Here is an 18,864-nt window from a genome sequence, read left to right as displayed (position 1 = left end):
AATCCATTATGTGTACTTAGCGCAAGTCCTGGACTACCCACCCTCGTTCAAGCCTTGTGCACACACACACCACTGAATCAATAGCAGACATTTGGTGTTATTGACCACGCCAACTGAGGTTAACAATCTGGCGTAACTGTAGGCGCCGCCTATTAAGCCGTGTGTAAATGTGAAAGGGCAGCGGAATGAGTAGGCCCAGGTGTTGGAATGGGATTAAGACCCTGCTCTCTCTGTCTGTCTCTCTCTCACACATACACACACACACACACACACACACACACTTTACTTTGACACTCGCACAAAAGAACAGAAACGCCATAAAATCAAACCATGTTTTAAATTGCAAAAAAAACTTTTGTTTCACGCACGAAAGGGGGCCTCCGACATCTTTTGTTTCATTACTGAATTAACTAATCCTTTGCAATCCCTTATTTTGCAAAGTCTTATTCGCACATTTTTAAACCTTTCCGACCAAATCAACTGCTCCTGTAAAACTAACAAGTAAAGTGTAAATGTGTGTCTGTGGGCGGGGCTGAGCAGCATAGTCAGGCTGAAGTATGATCTCTGTATAATTAAGACCACGCGGAGAAAAGGTTGTTCTGATTGAATACCTTCAATGCAAGAAATCTGTATTATGTTGCATCATGGCTCCTGGGTTGGCTAGAGGATAATGGCAGGAATTACAAAAGCATCACTCCTGAGGCAATCATAGATGTCATTATCAGAGAATATCCCCGTTTCTGAGAATCCCGGGCAAAGCCGGATCGATAGAAATGGACAGATAACAACAAAAATCAATAAGAGCAGCTTTTGCTGTGTGTGTGTGTGTGTGTGTGTGTGTGTGTGTGTGTGTGTGTGTGTGTGTGTGTGTGTGTGTGTGTGTGTGTGTGTGATACCTGGTATGTGTCCCACAGTCTGATCGTGCAGCGTAGTGGCAGCTCCCTCATCAGGAGGTTGTTCATCCAGCGGAAGGCAAACTGCAGGTACTCCACCTCGTACTGCTGCATGTGGCGGTGCACGGACTCTGTCAAAACAATAACAATCACTATTAAAAACACAAAAACAACATCGCACCTAGATTGACGTCTCACTGGCTTTGTGTAAAGACCAGCAAAAGAAGCTGCAGATGTCTGTGGGGCAATAGTAATGACGACAAGTGTGTAGACAGATTCCTTCATAGCGCCGCTCTTTGTTAATAACTACTGCAGTCGGTGTCACGCGCGCACGCGGCCTCTTCCTCATAATGGAGATGTAATCACCGAGCTATCAGAACTGTCGGCGAAAAGCTACACACCAAACTGAGATGAGGGGGGGGAAGAAGCGTGTTGGTTATTAAATGAAACTCCGCCGCATGTCAGTCCAGTGAGGAACGAAGGAGTGCACGTACCGCGAGTCAAAAGCATCCAGAGGTGAGGACTGCCAGCATGTTCATGGCAGGTGTGTTATGTGTTTATTATTTATTTGATGTTCTTGCATTCAGTAGGAGCTGATTAATATTTTATTTTTTTAAATCATTGTCATACAAGGTCAATCTGTGCAAAACATGTTTAATCCCCTGCAGGGTTTTAATAACATTGTGACTATTTATCTTTTTCTCTGACAAGGGGAAGTAGAGTGATTTAAATATTGCACAAGCACGGGTTTTAAATATTTACAAAACATAAACTCACTGGACCTCCCGTAGTTCAAACCCCGTCAAAACAGTTTAAAATGCATCTCTTCAGCTTTCTGTGAGCCAGGTTGCATTTCCTGTTCAGCCTCATTCGCTCCGTTTCATCATTACAATCCGTTACATGATTTTCCTGCAGGATATATATATTTTAAAAAAAATGTTTAAAGAAAGAAAGCAGTAGTTTGGCAATGGTAACAATGCTTGTCATTACTAAGACGAATGGCAAATATTTGATTACCCGCCTCTGGAATATTAATCCTGTCCCAATGTGCCTTTACTGTCATTCTGTGTTTATTTATTTAGGCTGCCGCTACTGAATTTCATAGCAAAAATTTTTTTAAATCCTGGTTTATTGGACAGAGAATCAGTAACCGGTCATCACTGGGACTTTGCCAGAAAAGAGAAGCAGGTTCCTGTCCTTACTTAAAGGGTAGTTTTTGGCTAACGTTACTCAAACAGGAGTCAATGCATTTGTTGGGAACTATTTTCACAGCGGATTAATACACATTTGGTTCAGCTAAACTACAATGCCCATGTTTTCTGTGGGTACAGGTCTCCTTGTGTAACTGGCTCCTTGATGTGCTTTCAATAGTTTTTTTGGGAAGAAATAATGGAGAATAAGCTATATTAGACTTCACAGTCAATACTTGAAAGTACTCACTTACAAAATATAGATCATCAGCATATTTTAAGGTTCTGTGCACATTACTGTAATTTAACTTCTCTTGTACCGTTAATAGCTGAGATATAATCATCAGTCGAGGCTGCAGTTTCTACTCAACTCTCCAAACAAAGATCAGCTGGCTATTAGATGTCCACATTCGTCTCCCTGCACCCATTCGGTTTGCTCCCCCTGTAATTGCTTCGCATTATGTTCCGTTGAATCTGACGATCTCAATTTCTTCTCAACGTGGAGTTCAAAAGACAGTGTCGATGTCAGGGTCACGGCGCTGTGGGCGGGCGTGAATGCTCGCTGATGAGGAGCAGGCATCTCTCTGCCTCTGAGGCGGTGGCACGGGGAATGGCTGCTTTTGTTCCCCTTCTCTGTTCTTGATAAATGTTTGTTTTATGCTTCTTTACATGACAAAAGATTAAAAATACCACTCAGTATTCAGCGACTCCCTATTTCATTGTCATCACACCAATGAAACTCATTCTCTCTGCCTCACACACACTCTGGCGCGCGCACACGCACACACACACACTTCACAAAAGAGCTGTAATTAAAGAGCCGTCAGAGAATCTATGAGAAAAGTCAGTTTGGTGGGGGGACTATAGCATCCTCTCTCACACTCTAAATCAGGGCGGGCTGACTGACACACACACGCTTTAATCGGTGAACTGTTATGTTGGGTATTTCTCGCCAAGAACATATACTTAAGTGCCCTCAAACACGCACCGCAATCACTTGAATGGCACCTGTCTCCCATTGCTCACACATGCATGTTTGACAATTATGCACACACTCCACCACATGAGCAGGGTGCGAAGTAAACACAACGCGATTATTTCACGCTCGTCTCTGCAGTTTAATTATCACATGCTGCTGTAAAAGCATAAACAGGGCGAGCTCATTAACTCCAAATGCATCATGGTGACAGATCTTAGCTAGCTGCCAAACAGAGAGGGTGAGAGTGGAACAACTTTAGACAATGTTAAATTACACTAATGAACTTGCTCTGCCTAATATTAGCAACTTCACCAAACACCGAGAGGGAGAGGCGCACGATGGGGTGGAAAGGGAGAGTCGTTTGTCATGGGGAGTTATGGCAGTGGGGAGAGGAGACGAGAGGGCAGTGGAGGGGAGGAAATGAAAGGAGAGGAAAGGAGAGGAAAGGAGGAGACGAGAGGGCAGGAGACGAAAGGAGACGGGAGGGCAGTGGAGGGGAGGAAAGGAAATGATAGGAAAAGAGGAGACGAGAGGGCAGGAAACGAGATGGGAGGGCAGGAGACGAGACGAGAGGGCAGGAGATGAGACGGGAGGCTAGCGGAGGGAAGGAGAAGAGAGGGCAGGAGAGGAGATGAGAAGGCAGGAGAGGAGACGGGAGGCTAGTGGCGAGAAGGAGACGAGAGGGCAGGAGAGGAGATGAGAAGGCAGGAGAGGAGACGGGAGGCTAGTGGCGAGAAGGAGACGAGAGGGCAGGAGAGGAGATGGGAGGGCTGTGGAGGAGAGGAAAGGATAGGAAAGGAGGAGACGAGAGGGCAGGAGAGGAGACAGGAGGCCAGTGTAGGGAAAGAGAAGAGAGAATAATAATCAGAAAAAAAAGAACAACAGGAACAACTGAAAAAAAACTAAAAGAAGCAATGAAATGAACCGAGGCGCTACAACTTGTGACTTTTAACCCTTTGGTTGCGGCCCAGCTGGCACCGGGCTCGGCATGCTGGGTAGCGTAGTTGTGGGGGCCGAGCGAGGTTGAGAAGAGTTTTCTCATGGACAAGGATTGACTGATGAGTCTTGTCTTCCCTCCCACTGCTGGTTAAAGTGTAGGACGGAGGCCACGATGCCAGCTAACCTGCTCACCGCGGTGGACTGGAGCCCGTGGCCGATGGAGTGCGGGTGGACAGCAGGAGGTCGGAGGTCGCGCAGTGACTAGTGAGCGGCTGCCCGGATTCTGCTGCTGAGGCGAATTCTGCCCGGCTTCACGCTTTTCTCGGTACAAGACGCAATTACAGTTACACTCTTCCAACTTTCCGACTGACTGGCTGTTTATTTCTTTTTCTTTCACCGTTTAACTTTCACCCAGTCTGTTCCAAAAAAAAAAAGGGACTTCATTTCGAGGCTTTTCTTTGTCATTTGCGTGAACTGTTCCCGTCCCAGTCTTTGTAAATATATGACAGAGAATGTTGTCATCTCACTGTAACCTTTATCCATTTCAGCTTTAGCACAGATTCAAACAAATCATACTGCCGACACAAAGCAGGCAACGGGGCCCTGTGTGTTCACCAGAACAAGGCTCTTGCACGCTAAGTCAGTCACTGGTGTGTGTAGATGCGAAATGAGCCAGTCTTTTTCTTTGGATGTAGTTCATCATAAAATACAGGCGCAGCGTAGCCCTCTGCTACACAAGCTAAAACTAGAGCCGTCTGTAAGGTTTGGCTTAGTTCGCCACATGTCTGATAAATACCTGCAGGCGGCGATTACCCATCCTCAGAGGGAGGACCGTATGAGACTGGCACGGTCTGTGTACTTCACCCTTTATCAACTTCACTCGAGAACACAACTTATTTTATTTGCTTTTAGTTGTTTCAAGTTTACAGGGTAATGTCGCCGTCGTAAGCATTTCTGCTGCCGCTGTAGAAACCACATTCGGCCTAGTTACAGTTTAAATATGAACTTCTAAGCCGGTTCAATTTAAAGACAACCAAGCTGCCATAAGATGTTCATATGTGTGTATATACTAATGTGTGTGTGCACAGGATATTGTATGAAACACCCTCTGGCGGGACGCAGCGACAGCAGGTAGAGAGTCTTCAATGACCAAGTCGAGTACAGAAGATGGAGTTCACTGGGGGACGCTTGCTTACCGATTGCTCTCACGCAATAAACAAGCAGAAGGTCACACGTTTGCGTTGGATCGCCCCGAGGGAGACTGCAGCAATTGCGGATCTGATGCGTTGCCATGGTGTCACTGTACACACACACACACACACACACACACACACACACACACACACACACACTGTATGTTCGCGCAATGTCACGTGTGCGTCTTTCTCTGCCATAAACACGCAGCATAACGAGGCCGTTGTGTCATTGTGTGCATGAAAACACAACAGCAGGCCTTGTGCAAGTACGTTGTGCATTTATGTGTTCAGATAAGTGTAAATTATATGTAAACACAATACATGTTTGTCAATAAGCGTGTGTTCGTAGGAATGCTTAATTTGTATAATTACCACACACAAGAAATGAGAAGCAACATGACTGAACCCAAACTATTTTTCCAAGATATGCAGCGGCCAAGACCAAAAAAAATTGTTAGACAGCTGTGGATTTCTTTAAATACATGCTTAAAAAAAAATAAAATGAAACTGCAACATGCATGCCTCTTTTTTCCTCGTGTTCATATAGTTCAAGTAGGCGTATGAACCCCACATGAGTTCCAATACTTAATTTATTTTCAGAATTTGTTTGTGAAAAAAATGTATATAAAAAAAATAAAAATAAAAAATGTATAACACATTTTGATCATAACTATGAACATCCAGCATGATATGAGCAAGATTCCCCAAAAATGCGTCCTTGAGCGGTCACCGAGTTTTTCAAACTGTACTATGGTGCCGTAACAACAACACACATAATAACAACAACACACCTTTTTGGAAAGGTTAGGACCTAAAGAATCCAAATCTGCAACAAAAGTCACAAAAAAACAAAGCCTTTCGGTGTTACAAAGGAGTGTTAGTCAAAAGACTGTGTCGTTTGGTTCATAATTGGAAAAAATACTTATTTTATGCCAAGAAATTGTCTGACTGGTGCATGCTGGGATTCAAAATGTCCGTCTGCTTCCAGCCTTGCTCCATGGCGTGGTTTTAGAAACGTGAGACGAACAGGAACCTACGGAAGCGCATTGCATTCACTGGATAAAAAAAAAAAAAAAGACCCCTTTTCTCGTAATTACGACATCCTGACCTGATTACGAAAGGTGCCATACTGGCCACTGTATTTGTGACTTTTTAGGGAATAATAGGCGGTCTATAAGGCTTATATATGTTATTTAAGACTCCCACAAGCCCGTAGAGTTACTGAGAAGCGTTTGTTAGTGAAATCCGACTTTGTAAGGGATACTTATTTAGGATTTAGTGAAACCTTACGGTCCGCCGTAGAAGTTGACGGAGGTTTTACGTAGGTATAAACTTAACAGTTATTTTAATAAGGTTTTCCACCACATGGCTCTTCTCACAATGGTTGCGGTATTGTAGCATTTTAAATGAAGTTAAACAACGATGTGGTTCCGCAGATAATTAAGGAAACGTTAAAAAATAAATTGGCACGGGGGGGTTTGGGGCTAATGGTTAAGTATGGCATGTGAAAGTGAAAATGTTAAACTGCCGTGAGGCAGAGGGAGCAGAGAGCATTGCAGATCGTAGTGGTGATGTCTGGAGTTTGTGGAGGACAGTGTGGGAAGATGGGAATGGATGGTGTGATTGACCTCAGGGAGGTTAAAAAGACACCAGAGCTGAATTCTGCTGAATTCAACGCAGCTTTAAAAAGTGGCGCCACAAATCCCCAAAAGTCTCCTTTTTTTGCACAAGCGTGAACGCACACAAGACTACAAGAATCCGCCCCCGCGCCCCCCCCCAAAAAAACACAATGAAACAAACAGAACTGTAAATATAAACAGACTGTCAGGCAAATTACACGCCACTTCAAAAAGGCAACTACTGCGGGAGAAAGGCAAATTAACTAACTTATTTATTTATTTATTTTTAAACCCATAAAAACACGCTGCAGCCTTTTTTCAGCCTTCAATTATGCAATACGGTCTCACAATCCGACTAACAGCCTTTTTTCTTGTGTTACACAATTCAGACTGAGAGCTCGCGCTGCCAGCGCGTCCTCTCATTTGCATAAAGACATTCACCTTTGGGCAATTTGCATGTTGATGAACTTGTGCTAATGCACTTGCCTGCAACAAATTCGCAGAAAGAGATAAGGGAGAGATAAAGAGATCAGAGAGATGTTACAGGCTTGTCTTTTGAGGAGGTACACATGCTAACGTCAAGCAAGGCTAATGGAGTTAGCGTCAAATGGAATAATTACACAAAGGGGAAGGTGGGGGCGAGCTACAAAGAGAGAAACAAAGACATATACAAGTAAAAGCCTACCAACCATGTCATCCACTGTTTTCAACTAAAATAATTCAAATGAAGCCGTAAACAGCTTAGATTTTTTTAATTATTTTTAACAAATTGGTGGCTTTCTTACTTTTAATTCAAGCTCACGCTACAGGACTGAATTCACAGGAAACAAATGTAGTATCAAACAAATAGTATGTTTTAGCTGTGTCATGCGGGGGAAGGTGACTCGACTGAGGCGCTTTTGACAAAGCACACAGTGAAAACACTTGAGGAGGAAGGATTATTTATTCAGCCATTTCAGGACTTAAACTGTTTATGGTTTATGGTTACCACATCACACTGGAGACTCTCGAAATCGTGCCGCTTTGACTATTAGACACATCAGCTTCCTTTGACGCAGCCGTTCTCGGTTATATCACTGAATTTACTTTCATCTAATGTGACCTTTAAAGGGTGGAGGAGTTTTTCCCCCGCAAAAAAAAGAAAAAGTTAAGTTACAGGGAGAGAAAATGGGGAGGAGGAGAAGATTGTGGAAAAATAGCTGTGACCTCAGGGCACAAATCCAGTCTTTTTTTCTTCTCCCACTGTGCTAAAAGATACAGCGGGTAATGGACAGCGGGGATGTGGTCATAAAACCTGCACATTATCTCTGAATGTACAGCATGTGTGTGTTTCCCTCTATCTGACAGCTATAGGAGGAGCTGGGTGCCGTCGTTTTAAAGAAGCAGAGAGAAGAGGGACAGCAACAGTGATGCAATGTCTTGTCCCTACTGACCCTGTGCTGCAAACAATCATTCTATTAAAAATACTGAGCTCCTCTTGGCCGAGCAAATACCCCATCAACTACTAGGGCTGGATATCGCTACTCGTTATCAAATAGTATTGAAACCGCTCCAACGCAACCTGCAATCGATCCTTTTTGGGCCCAGAACTAGAAAAAAATAATATGATTTGCATTGTTTTGGCTTGCAGCCAATCACCACAAGCGTTCTTCGATGCGATGCAACTTTGCAATTGGCCCACTGCGGCAGCATCTGCAACTCATGCAACTTGCCCGCTTGCACACGGCTCTGAACACAGCGACGTAGCAGCTAGCGGTGCTAACAGAGCAGCTAGCGACCCGGTGAGGCACCAACCTGTCACTTACAGCAAGTATGCCTAACTTTAAGCTCCACTGTTATTTAAACGGGTGATTTATATTAGAAAAAAATTCACCCTCCGTATAAGTCAGCAATTAGAAAAACGTTCATGTGATGGTGTCCTGAATGAGGTTCTCCGTGGCATTGGTACAAGAGATGCAATGATACTGATATCGGTCCGATACTGATTAATAGCTGGATCGGGTATCTGGTACATTTATTCTGATAAATTACAATTCACTTAATGCATTTAAGTCGTTGCATTTTGATTTAAAGGTCAAGCAATGTTTAAGTCAAGTCTGACTCATAAAAGGATGACCCCAGTCACTTCCACACAGTGAGGCATACAACTTATTAATTCAACGCTGGTATTGGCCGATACCGAAAGCCAAAGACTGAAAAAGTCGGATTAGTGCATCCCTAATGGTGCTGGCAACGTCATGTAAACAATAACCAGCCCCATCAACCAGTCATGTCCCTGTTTCAGACGCCCAACTGATACTGACTCAAACAGAACACCCAGAGCCACAGCTGAAGCGTTTTCTCTCGCTTTCGGGGAGAGTTACTGGCTCGCTCTGATGGAGAAAAATAGATTGGTTAATTTTTAACTCCATTTCATCCAAACAAATCAAAAATTAATAAGCCGCAAGATTAAGACAATTAGTCCCGGTAATGTAATTAATTGGTGATCTCAAAAGAAACATACAAAAACACATTAAAGTGGAGACGATTAACATTAAAAGAAATAATAAAAATGATCCTAAAATACAACACGGGATTTCTACCCGGAGTGAAATGGTAATATTGGTAAATCTGTACCAGTCGTGGAAACATCTGCCCCAAAGAGCCCCAACCTTTATCCAACTTCACAGCACCCTGGATAACCCCGCATCTGATAAGCGCTGATAGGTAATTTTGGAAGAGATGAGAGGCCATTGTTCCCAAAACAGATGCTGTGTCGACAGCGGGGCGAAAAACAATCCCGTAACACAAGATAAAAGCTATCTGTGATCTCATTAGAGGTGGTAATGTCAAGCTGGCGAGCTAAAAAATGGCTCTGCCCCAACTATGATGACATGGCACTTATGGAATAAGATACAGTAAAAGTGTCACGTCATTTTTTTAATGTCTTTGCCGGGGTGTGGCGGGGCTTGGGAGGACTTTACTTTTGTCAATTTGTTTTTTTACTAAAAGACTCACACACACACACACACTCCGATGTGCACAAACTTACAGTATATCAGTTTATTTCTCACACGCAAACTGCAACAACGTGCACTTGACACTCTCTCACACACACTCGCCCTCTCTATCGGCAAGTTTACTCGGTCACGATCACACAGACGGACGGGCCGAGCATCCGCACGCTAACTTTCTCTGACATTCACACCCCAACACACGCACGTATGCACTCTCTCTCTCTCTCTCGCTCACTCTCCATCCATTTGGATGCAGCGGGTGAGGCCTCCCCTCCCCTCCCCCCGCCTCCCCTCCCCCCTCGGCTGACAGAGCGGGTGACAGGATGGTCGGACGGCGCCAAGGTTAACCAAGAACACGACCGCCGTGCAAAAGGCTCGCTTTGATAAGACCCCGCTTTGCACACGGCCCTCGTGGGCCTGCTGCAGACGACACGCGGCGAGTGGCAAAAGGTGCGTTCGTATGGGAATCCATTCACAGGCGTTATTAATACATTCCTTGTTTTGACAACATGAAAAAGAGAAAAGGGTGAAACGCAACACTGATAATTAACGTGAATGTTCTGTGTACGAGTACTCAGTGTGCACACATTAACATCTCGTCCTCAGCAGGCCATTATTTTTGCGCTAATAATCACCAACGCGTTCACATTCCCCTTCCACCCCGACAGCCGAGAGGAATGACAATCAGTAATCGTCATGTAATTAATTACAAACTGCGGAAGGATCAAGGCGTGAAAACTAAATGTTACTTCCTGTTGTGGCTCTAGTTCTAACACTTGAATTCAAACAATCAAAGGAAGTTGTTCGTGTTAAGAAAACTGTGAGTGGAATAAAATCCTCATTAAAAGGGAAACTGCAGATTCTTTTCATTGCAGCGTGGGAGCAGACCACAGACTCTCTCTCTCCCCCCTGACTGCACGACCTCCGCCGGGAATCGAGCGGGGGACTCCGGGGGCTGGCAACGAGGGTTTGAGTCAAACGTCATCCATCCGCGTTCACACAGCGATGACCGAGAGCTGGGGGGAAATCAGCAGTGTCCCTTTAAGGCAATTTTTTTGAAGTGATCTGACTTTTCTTTTCTCGTTTTCGAGCAGAGGAAACATAACTTAAGAATTTTTAAAAAACACACATGCGAGGCAAGTGTGCCACAAAGACCCATTAAAAACGCCATTAAAAGGACTGAAGATACAACTGACAAGGAAAAGGATTGATGGACTGGTGGATGAGAGGGTGGGTGTATGGTTGTATGATCATAAGGATGGATGGATGAGTGGTTGTGTGTGTGTGTGTGTGTGTGTGTGTGTGTGTGTGTGTGTGTGTGTGTGTGTGTGTGTGTGTGTGTGGTGTTGGACAGATGGACGAGAAGCAGATCACTCACCATCAATCCTGCTGACGAGTTCCTCCAGGGCCTTGACTTTCCTCTGGATTCCTGGCTGGGCAAACGTATAGTTGTCCTGAGAAGAAGAAAAAAAACAGAGTCAATTTGGACAAAGGCTCCATTTACAACATTGGGTCCCTGAATAATAATACATTTTCATACTTTTAAAGTGAATTCAATTACATAATTTTGAGCAACAACAGTACAAAGGTCAAACCACTCAGTGGCTAAAAAAAGCCTCCTGAGAATCTGAAATGACCAGAAAACGGAAAGTGCGAGGAAAAGCATTCAAAAACAAGAGCTAATGAGATCAAGCAGAAATGTGTGTTACCGGAATATTTGTCATATTTCTCCGTAATTTCTCGGACAAGCTGTGAAATTGATCCGTCGTTGGACGCGGTTAGTTTCACATTGGCGTTTTGCAGCCATTCGGTCAGCGTGTCACAGAAAACACGGCGCCAAGGGTTTTGGAGATCTCACATTTCCAGTCTGAGGGCTCATTTTCAGAACAGTGCAGCAGCCGTTGAAAGATTCAAAGTGTTTGCCAGGGCTCATTTCACACCTCACACAAAGCCCGAGGCGTCTTTAAAAAAAAAAGGCAAACGGAGAAAATAGGCCACCTAATGAACACTGCCGTGAAAAAACAAGTATTTCCGTCTGTGGCCTTGAAGACAAAGTCGGCGGCTGCCTGTTATTGCGGCTGGAGGACATAACAGGTGAGCTGTGAATGGCTCCCGGACTTCTGGTGTGAAGTGGTGAGATACTCAAATATTCCAAAGAGCTGAAGCCCTTCATTTCACTATTGTCCCGCTTCAAGTAGTTAGAGTGCCTCGTGTGGACTGCATGGTACCAGCTGGTTAATAGAGTCTTCGTAATAACTCCATTGTGTGCACAAAAAAAAGGACAGAAGAAGATAGCGGAGGATATTCTGATTAGATATTATATTATGTATTTATTAACGCTGTGACAATTAATAGAAACATCCCTTAACCATCATATCCTCAGAGGGTTAAGGCTTTATTTATTTTTTGTGGTATTATTATGCATCAATTTTCTTTTGTTTTGGTCACGAATACTTTCACACAGAGAACAAATATTACACCATTTTCTGAGCTTTCGCGCCACAAATAAAGGCACCAGCCAATTAAAAATTAAAAACTTTAAGTTACAGCGTGGCTTTTTAAAGCAGGAGGTGGCGACTGCATGACACCTTTTGACATTTTAGCATTCAAACATGACTCAATAAACTGATTCTGGGGCAGTATCGGGAGAGGGAGACGACAACTGAACCGGAATATGAGCGCATGATGAATATGAGTGGGCGGTGTCTGTGGGTTGAACTGGCAGAATTCAATACATGGTTCAGAACAGCACATAAGCATTTTGTGTGCCCGTGTTTGTGTGTGTGTGTGTCTTTCACACACACACACACACACACACAAACACACACAAGGATTACGTTTCCTTGAGGGGTCATTCCAGTGTGGCTGGAGAACAGCTGATGTGGCAAACTATCCAACAGATGGAGAGAGAAAATGAGAAGGAAAAAGAGAGGAGAGAGAGATGGGCGGAGTGAGGGTGGGGGGAGAGAGAGAAAGAGAGAGAGAAAGAGAGAGATTTAGTAATAAACAGCTCCAGTTGTCCTTCAGGCTCAGCAGAACCAATGTCCATGTGTCCTCCTGAGTCCATCAGCGGCTGGCAGGTAGGAACCGCCTTCCCCTCCTGCTGTCCTTTTCTTTTGCATTGTTATTACTCCTTCTCCTTCATCTCACAACTAAGTGTTCAGCTTTCAACAATGGCGGTAATATTCTAATCTAAAGGCTAACTGACGTATTTTTTTTTTGGTACACGTCTTCTATCGCCGACAAGCATCGAGGAATCGGCCAGGAGCGATACATCGGCTCACTGTAGATATTTTGTTCTGACAACAGTCACAATAAAACTAAATTATTACTACAAAGTATGGATTTCAATATTGGCCTCAAAGATCCCTTCGGGCTATCACGTCAAACACACCTTGCTCCTCCAACTCCCATCATGCTTCCCGTTCCCCTTTCCTGTTGTGGGGGACCGTCTATATTTACACGTTGTCTTTCTCGTCTCCCTCTCTGGCTCCCATCTTTGCACCACCCCTGTGTTAATGTGGTTAGGTGCTAAGCTAGTGTGAGGCCGAGTACGAGTAATTACATTTGCATTATTGAAGCTGCTGGCATTAATCAACTGCCCGCCCGCCCTTCTCATTCTCTCTCTCCAGCTTCTTCTCTCAGCATCTCTTGGCCGTCTGTCTCAACATCATGTGGTTTTCTAGTTCTTTACCTACAATTCAGATCGTTTCTGCACCCTCTTGGCAACTGCTCACGTTCTCTTCTTGTTCTTCCCAGTCAGCGTCTTCATTGCTTTGAATCATATATTCTGATATATAAGAAGGTATGAATCATATTCTCGCACATATTCTCCCTGTTTGTTTTGTCTCTTTTTAGTACCACTTTGCCGCACTTTCTTTAATTCATACCTCTGTCTGGCTGTCTCAAGCACGTTTTGTTGCCATCCCTTTTGTTATCTTCGAGTCTATCACAATCTCGCCCCTCAACGTTAAAATGATTGCTAGTACTGAACACTAATTTTGTATGACTCCGTATTTTGTTTGTATATTGATTCAATACAGCCCGTTCCTTCTTTTAGCTTCTCTGTTTTCATCCAGTCTGTTTTTTCCTCTTTCCAGGGGAACGTTCCTATCGATTTGATCTCATTTTGAGGTAAAAGTGAACGGCATGTTTGGATTGAGAGGAATGATCGAAAAACAGAGCTGGTGATTAGGATGAAAATCCACAGCACCGAAGCTGAGCAAAAAGAAAATCACATCATTTTTTCAATCCATCAATCTTCCTATCCATCCATCTTTTTTATTTATCTATCCATCCATCAATCCATCCATCTTTTTATCTATCATCCATCTTTTTATCTATACATCTATCTATACATCCATTTTTTTATCTATCCATCCATCCATCTTTTTAATCTATCATCCATCCATCCGTCCATCTTTTTATGAATCCCTCCATCGATCCATCTTTTTATGTATCCATCCATCAATCCATCCATCCATCTTTTTATCTATCATCCATCCATCCATCCATCTTTGTATGAATCCATCCATCCATCCATCTTTTTATCTATCCATCCTTTTATCTATCCATCCATCCATCCATCCATCCATCCTTTTATCTATCTATCCATCCATCCATCTTTTTATCTATCTATCCATTCATCCATCCATCTTTTTATCTATCTATCTATCCATCCATCCTTTTATCTATCTATCCATCCATCTTTTTATCTATCTATCATCCATCCATCTTTTTTATCTATCCATCATCCATCTTTTTATCTATCTATCCATCCATCCATCTTTTTATCTATCTATCCATCCATCCATCATTTTATCTATCTATCCATCCATCGTTTTATCTATCTATCCATCCATCCATCCATCCATCCATCCTTTTATCTATCTATCTATCCATCCATTCATCCATCCATCTTTTTATCTATCTATCCATCATCCATCTTTTTATCTATCTATCTATCTATCCATCCATCCTTTTATCTATCTATCCATCCATCCTTTTATCTATCTATCCATCCATCCATCCATCCATCTTTTTTATCTATCTATCCATCCATCCATCTTTTTTATCTATCTATCATCCATCTTTTTACCTATCTATCATCCATCTTTTTTATCTATCTATCATCCATCTTTTTTATCTATCTATCCATCCATCCATCTTTTTATCTATCTATCTATCCATCCATCCATCGTTTTATCTATCTATCCATCCATCGTTTTATCTATCTATCCATCCATCGTTTTATCTATCATCCATCCACCTTCATTTGTCAACTTCTATGAGCGAGACTTTTACTTTCAATAGCATTCCACTGACTGTGGCCCAGTGGTAGAGCAGGGCTGTCCTACAATCAGAGAATCGGTGGTTCGATCCCCGGCTCCATGTCGATTTGTCCTTGGGCAAGACGCTTAATTGCTCCCGTAGCTGTTCTACGGTGTCTGCGTGCTCGTTAGTCGTGGTGGGCAGGTGGCACGTTGCATGGTAGTAGTGTTAAAGCGCTTTTCACTCGAAGCGCTCTGCAAGTACATTCAAATTATGCTGTTTCTGCTTTTAGGAAAGGATTTGTACATTTCTTTTCCCACATACTAAAAAAACAAATAGTAATGCATTTGAGGGTCAGGAGGCTTTCAAGAATCATGTTTGTCAGTGCTTTAAGGTGCATACTTTCATTTGCCGTTCATCTCTCTCTTCTTTCGCCCTCTACTGCCCTCTCTCCCTCAATTCTTTTCCTCTCCATTTCCATATTTTCTCTCTTTCCCCTCTACTTTCCATCCACATCCCTCCCTCCATCTCAATTCTCCCGATTAACAAATCGCTCTTCTCTTCTCCCACCTTCTGCTCTTCATTTCTTTGTCTACTTCCATCACTTCAGTGGTGCTAATGAGGCTAGACTTGACTAAGTGTTTTCAACATGCTATTATGTGTCCTTTTGCTTTGTTTTGTTCCCTGGCGTTTCATTCTGTTCCACGCTGCACTGCATTTTATTTGTGTGACTGATTGTTGCTCAGTGAGTTCTTCTTACCTTGAGACACATTCGTGACAAGGGTAACACGCTAATAGGAGCTGTGCCTTTGTTCTCATCTTTCTTCTCTTCTTCACACACACACACACACACACACACACACACACACACACACACACACACACACACACACACACCCACACACACACACACACACACACACCCTTTCTTAACTGCTTCTCCCATTTCCTAACCGACTCTCCTTCTTCCACTTTCTCACCTCCTTTATCCCTTTGTCCCTTTTTTTCTATTTTCTCCCTCCTTATGCCTCATCACTCACTTCCTCTCAAATCCAATATGTCGGATCTTTGATCAACTGAGGCAACAGGAGGAAATCAACTCGTGCGCCTTCATTATTCATGTGTTCTCCCCTTCTCCCGCCATCTGTCCGTCCACTACATCTGACCCGCCGAGTGAGTCGAGCTGCCCCGCTTCACCCGCTTTAAGGAACAGACGTGCGGCACACAAACATAAACTCACTGTCTCTCTTTCTCGGCCAGTTGTCAACAGCCTCTCGTTCTTCCCTTCTTTGTCCACTCGCTCCGTCTCTTCCCCCATCCTCTTCTCTCTCAGTCAGCTGAATCAATAGCTCTTCACCTCTCAGTCTATTCTATTAGAGACAACAATGGCTCCATGCCAGACTAAGATTGCCTCCTATTGTGGCACAGGATGTCTATCAGCAAGTTGGACAGAACCAACACAACAACGCTGCGAGAGTGTGTGAGAGTGACAGAGACGTAGAAGAGAGGAAGAGAGAGAGAGAGAGAGAGAGAGAGAGAGAGAGAGAGAGAGAGAGATGACAGGTCAAGATAAAGGACAGACAATACACTGAAGGACGGAGCAATGATCTGTCATCCTTTGGTGTGTGTGTGTGTGTGTGTGTGTGTGTGTGTGTGTGTGTGTGTGTGTGTGTGTGTGTGTGTGTGTGTGTGTGTGTGTGTGTGTGTGTGTGTGTGTGTGTGTGTGAGAAGCCGAAAGTGATTGTGCGAGAGAGATGACAGGTTGCGATAAGGTGGAAACAGAGGTGGAGACAATTACTGTTGTTCAGAGCGACAGGAGGATTGGCCCGATTTCATTCTGTTGCTTTAGTGCGCCTTTGCGTCTAGTTTTGAGGGCGGTGAACTTGAATGTGTATCGGCAGCACAAGAGGGTCTACAGCTGTGCTCGCTGCTACTTGAGCGGAATACTGAAGTTTCATGGCAATCTAGCCAGTGGATGACACTGAAAGTTGACCTCTTGGTGGCACAAGAAACAGTTCAGAGGATCATCAAAGTCCGTAAGCTGCATGATCAAATGCCTGTGTTCAATTTAATGGGATTTCAGTCTGGACCAAACAAAGTGGTGGACTGTCCGATCGTCCAACATTGCCGTCCTAAGAACCTCAAGTTCCACAACCTGGAATTGAACGCTTGCCCAGATTTCTACTCATCTTCACTTATTCTTTGATGAGACCAGTTCCATTAGAAAATATGAAGCACATAGTTTTTGTCACATACATGCTTTTGTGAGGCCATAGTGACCTTTGACCTACACAATCTAATCAGTTCATCCTCGAGTTCGACGTGGACGTTTGTTCAAGAACCCCCCTCCAGGCGTTCCACAAGAATGGGACGGACTACGGACGTGGGCGGAAGGAAATAATAAGAAGAAGGTGAGGGACAAATGTAAACCACCGGGTTTCTCCAATTCCCTACCCCAATTACAGAAAACCGTGTTTCTCATTTATGTGACATTTAAGAAATCAGGTCACTGCTGAAGGCAGTGAGCGTAACCTGGAAAATGTGAATGTAGACCGCTACAGAAATCTGTGTCTCTTGAACAATTAAATGCAAGGAGAACACGTGAGGAGGCCAGATATCATATTTAAATACAAGGAGACATCGCCCAAACCTTTAGTTGCCTTATTGGAGAAACACAAACTGTGAAGTGGGCCTGTTTACCACGAGCGAAACCAGGGACGATTACTTAGAAGAGCAAATGTAAAAGCTTTTTTGTTATATCACAAGGAAGTAACTGTTGCAGAGGGATTAACCTGCACTCTGAGACTGAGCCTTGTATGACCCCTGATGTGATCAGCACCACTTGTCCCTCTGCTTAAAATGTTTTCATCCAGCAGACGGGTGCACACGCTTTCCTTTATGCCATTCCTGTTGCATAAATGTCTTCATCCAGCTTCAGCCTTTATTCTAACCCCCCAGCAGCTGTTACTGCCACCATCTCCACTGAACTGCACGTGAACTAGTTTAGCTAACATGCTACACATTAATCTACAAAAGAAAGAAAGAAAGAAAGAAAGAAAGAAAGATGAAGGAAAGGAGAATTCCAGTAAAAGAAAATATATATAAAGTAGACGGGGGAGGAGTGGTTCAAGTTAAGCTGAAATGAAAAATGCCTTTCAGATCATACTGTGCAAAATTAAACACTAACCACAAACAAATGAGAAAAATCCATCCATCCATCTGCAACTTTTAGCGATGAGGTGTGTGTGTCTGTGTGGAGCCACAATCCTCAGCTTTTTGTGATTTAACATCCCTCCTGTGTGTGTGTGTGCGTGTGCGTGTGTGTGTGTGTGCGTGTGCGTGTGTGTACACCTCTAACATATTGCGTCTCACTAGGGAATATGCCACGGCGCAGAAGCTAAAGACGCTCCAACTTCCGCTTCACTGGGACTTCCAGGTCACCTGTGAGATGTGATTGAACAGTGGCTACATTCACCCGCACACCAAGAAGACTTGGAAGACAGACGATACAAACGCATGCACATGTACAAACAAGCTGTCACGCACACACGCACCAGCTGGTAGATCACTCCTGTGTGTGTGTGTGTGTGTGTGCGGATTGAGTGACAGGCCGCTGTGACAGTAGGGGACCCTTGAGGAAACCGGAACAGGACACGGCGTCTGGTTTTGGTCAGGCTACCGTCTGCTAGACGTCGGTCCTTGGACCCGTGTTCCCGTTCGAGGGAGACCCCATCTCTAGCTGGCGCCGTGGAAACAGATGGTTACCTTGACAATGAGCAGG

At 43.9% G+C, this 18,864-nt stretch overlaps 1 protein-coding gene across 1 annotated transcript in view; it reads right to left on the bottom strand.

Moving 5' to 3' along the window:
* The window catches only part of tbc1d22a (TBC1 domain family, member 22a), a gene marked incomplete at both ends in the record, with an annotated part of 108,694 nt that overhangs the window by 29,604 nt on the left and 60,226 nt on the right, over positions 1–18,864 (bottom strand). Inside the window, 2 exons of the mRNA XM_079236345.1 lie at positions 897–1,024; positions 11,191–11,266. Coding sequence (XP_079092471.1) covers positions 897–1,024; positions 11,191–11,266 — 204 coding nt within the window. The remainder of the gene's footprint in view (positions 1–896; positions 1,025–11,190; positions 11,267–18,864) is intronic.

Source organism: Taurulus bubalis, assembly GCF_910589615.1.
Source record: "Taurulus bubalis genome assembly, chromosome: 20".
Lineage (NCBI taxonomy): Eukaryota > Metazoa > Chordata > Actinopteri > Perciformes > Cottidae > Taurulus > Taurulus bubalis.
The sequence above is the reverse complement of the archived record's forward strand: the minus strand, read 5'-3'. Positions and strand labels throughout refer to the sequence as shown.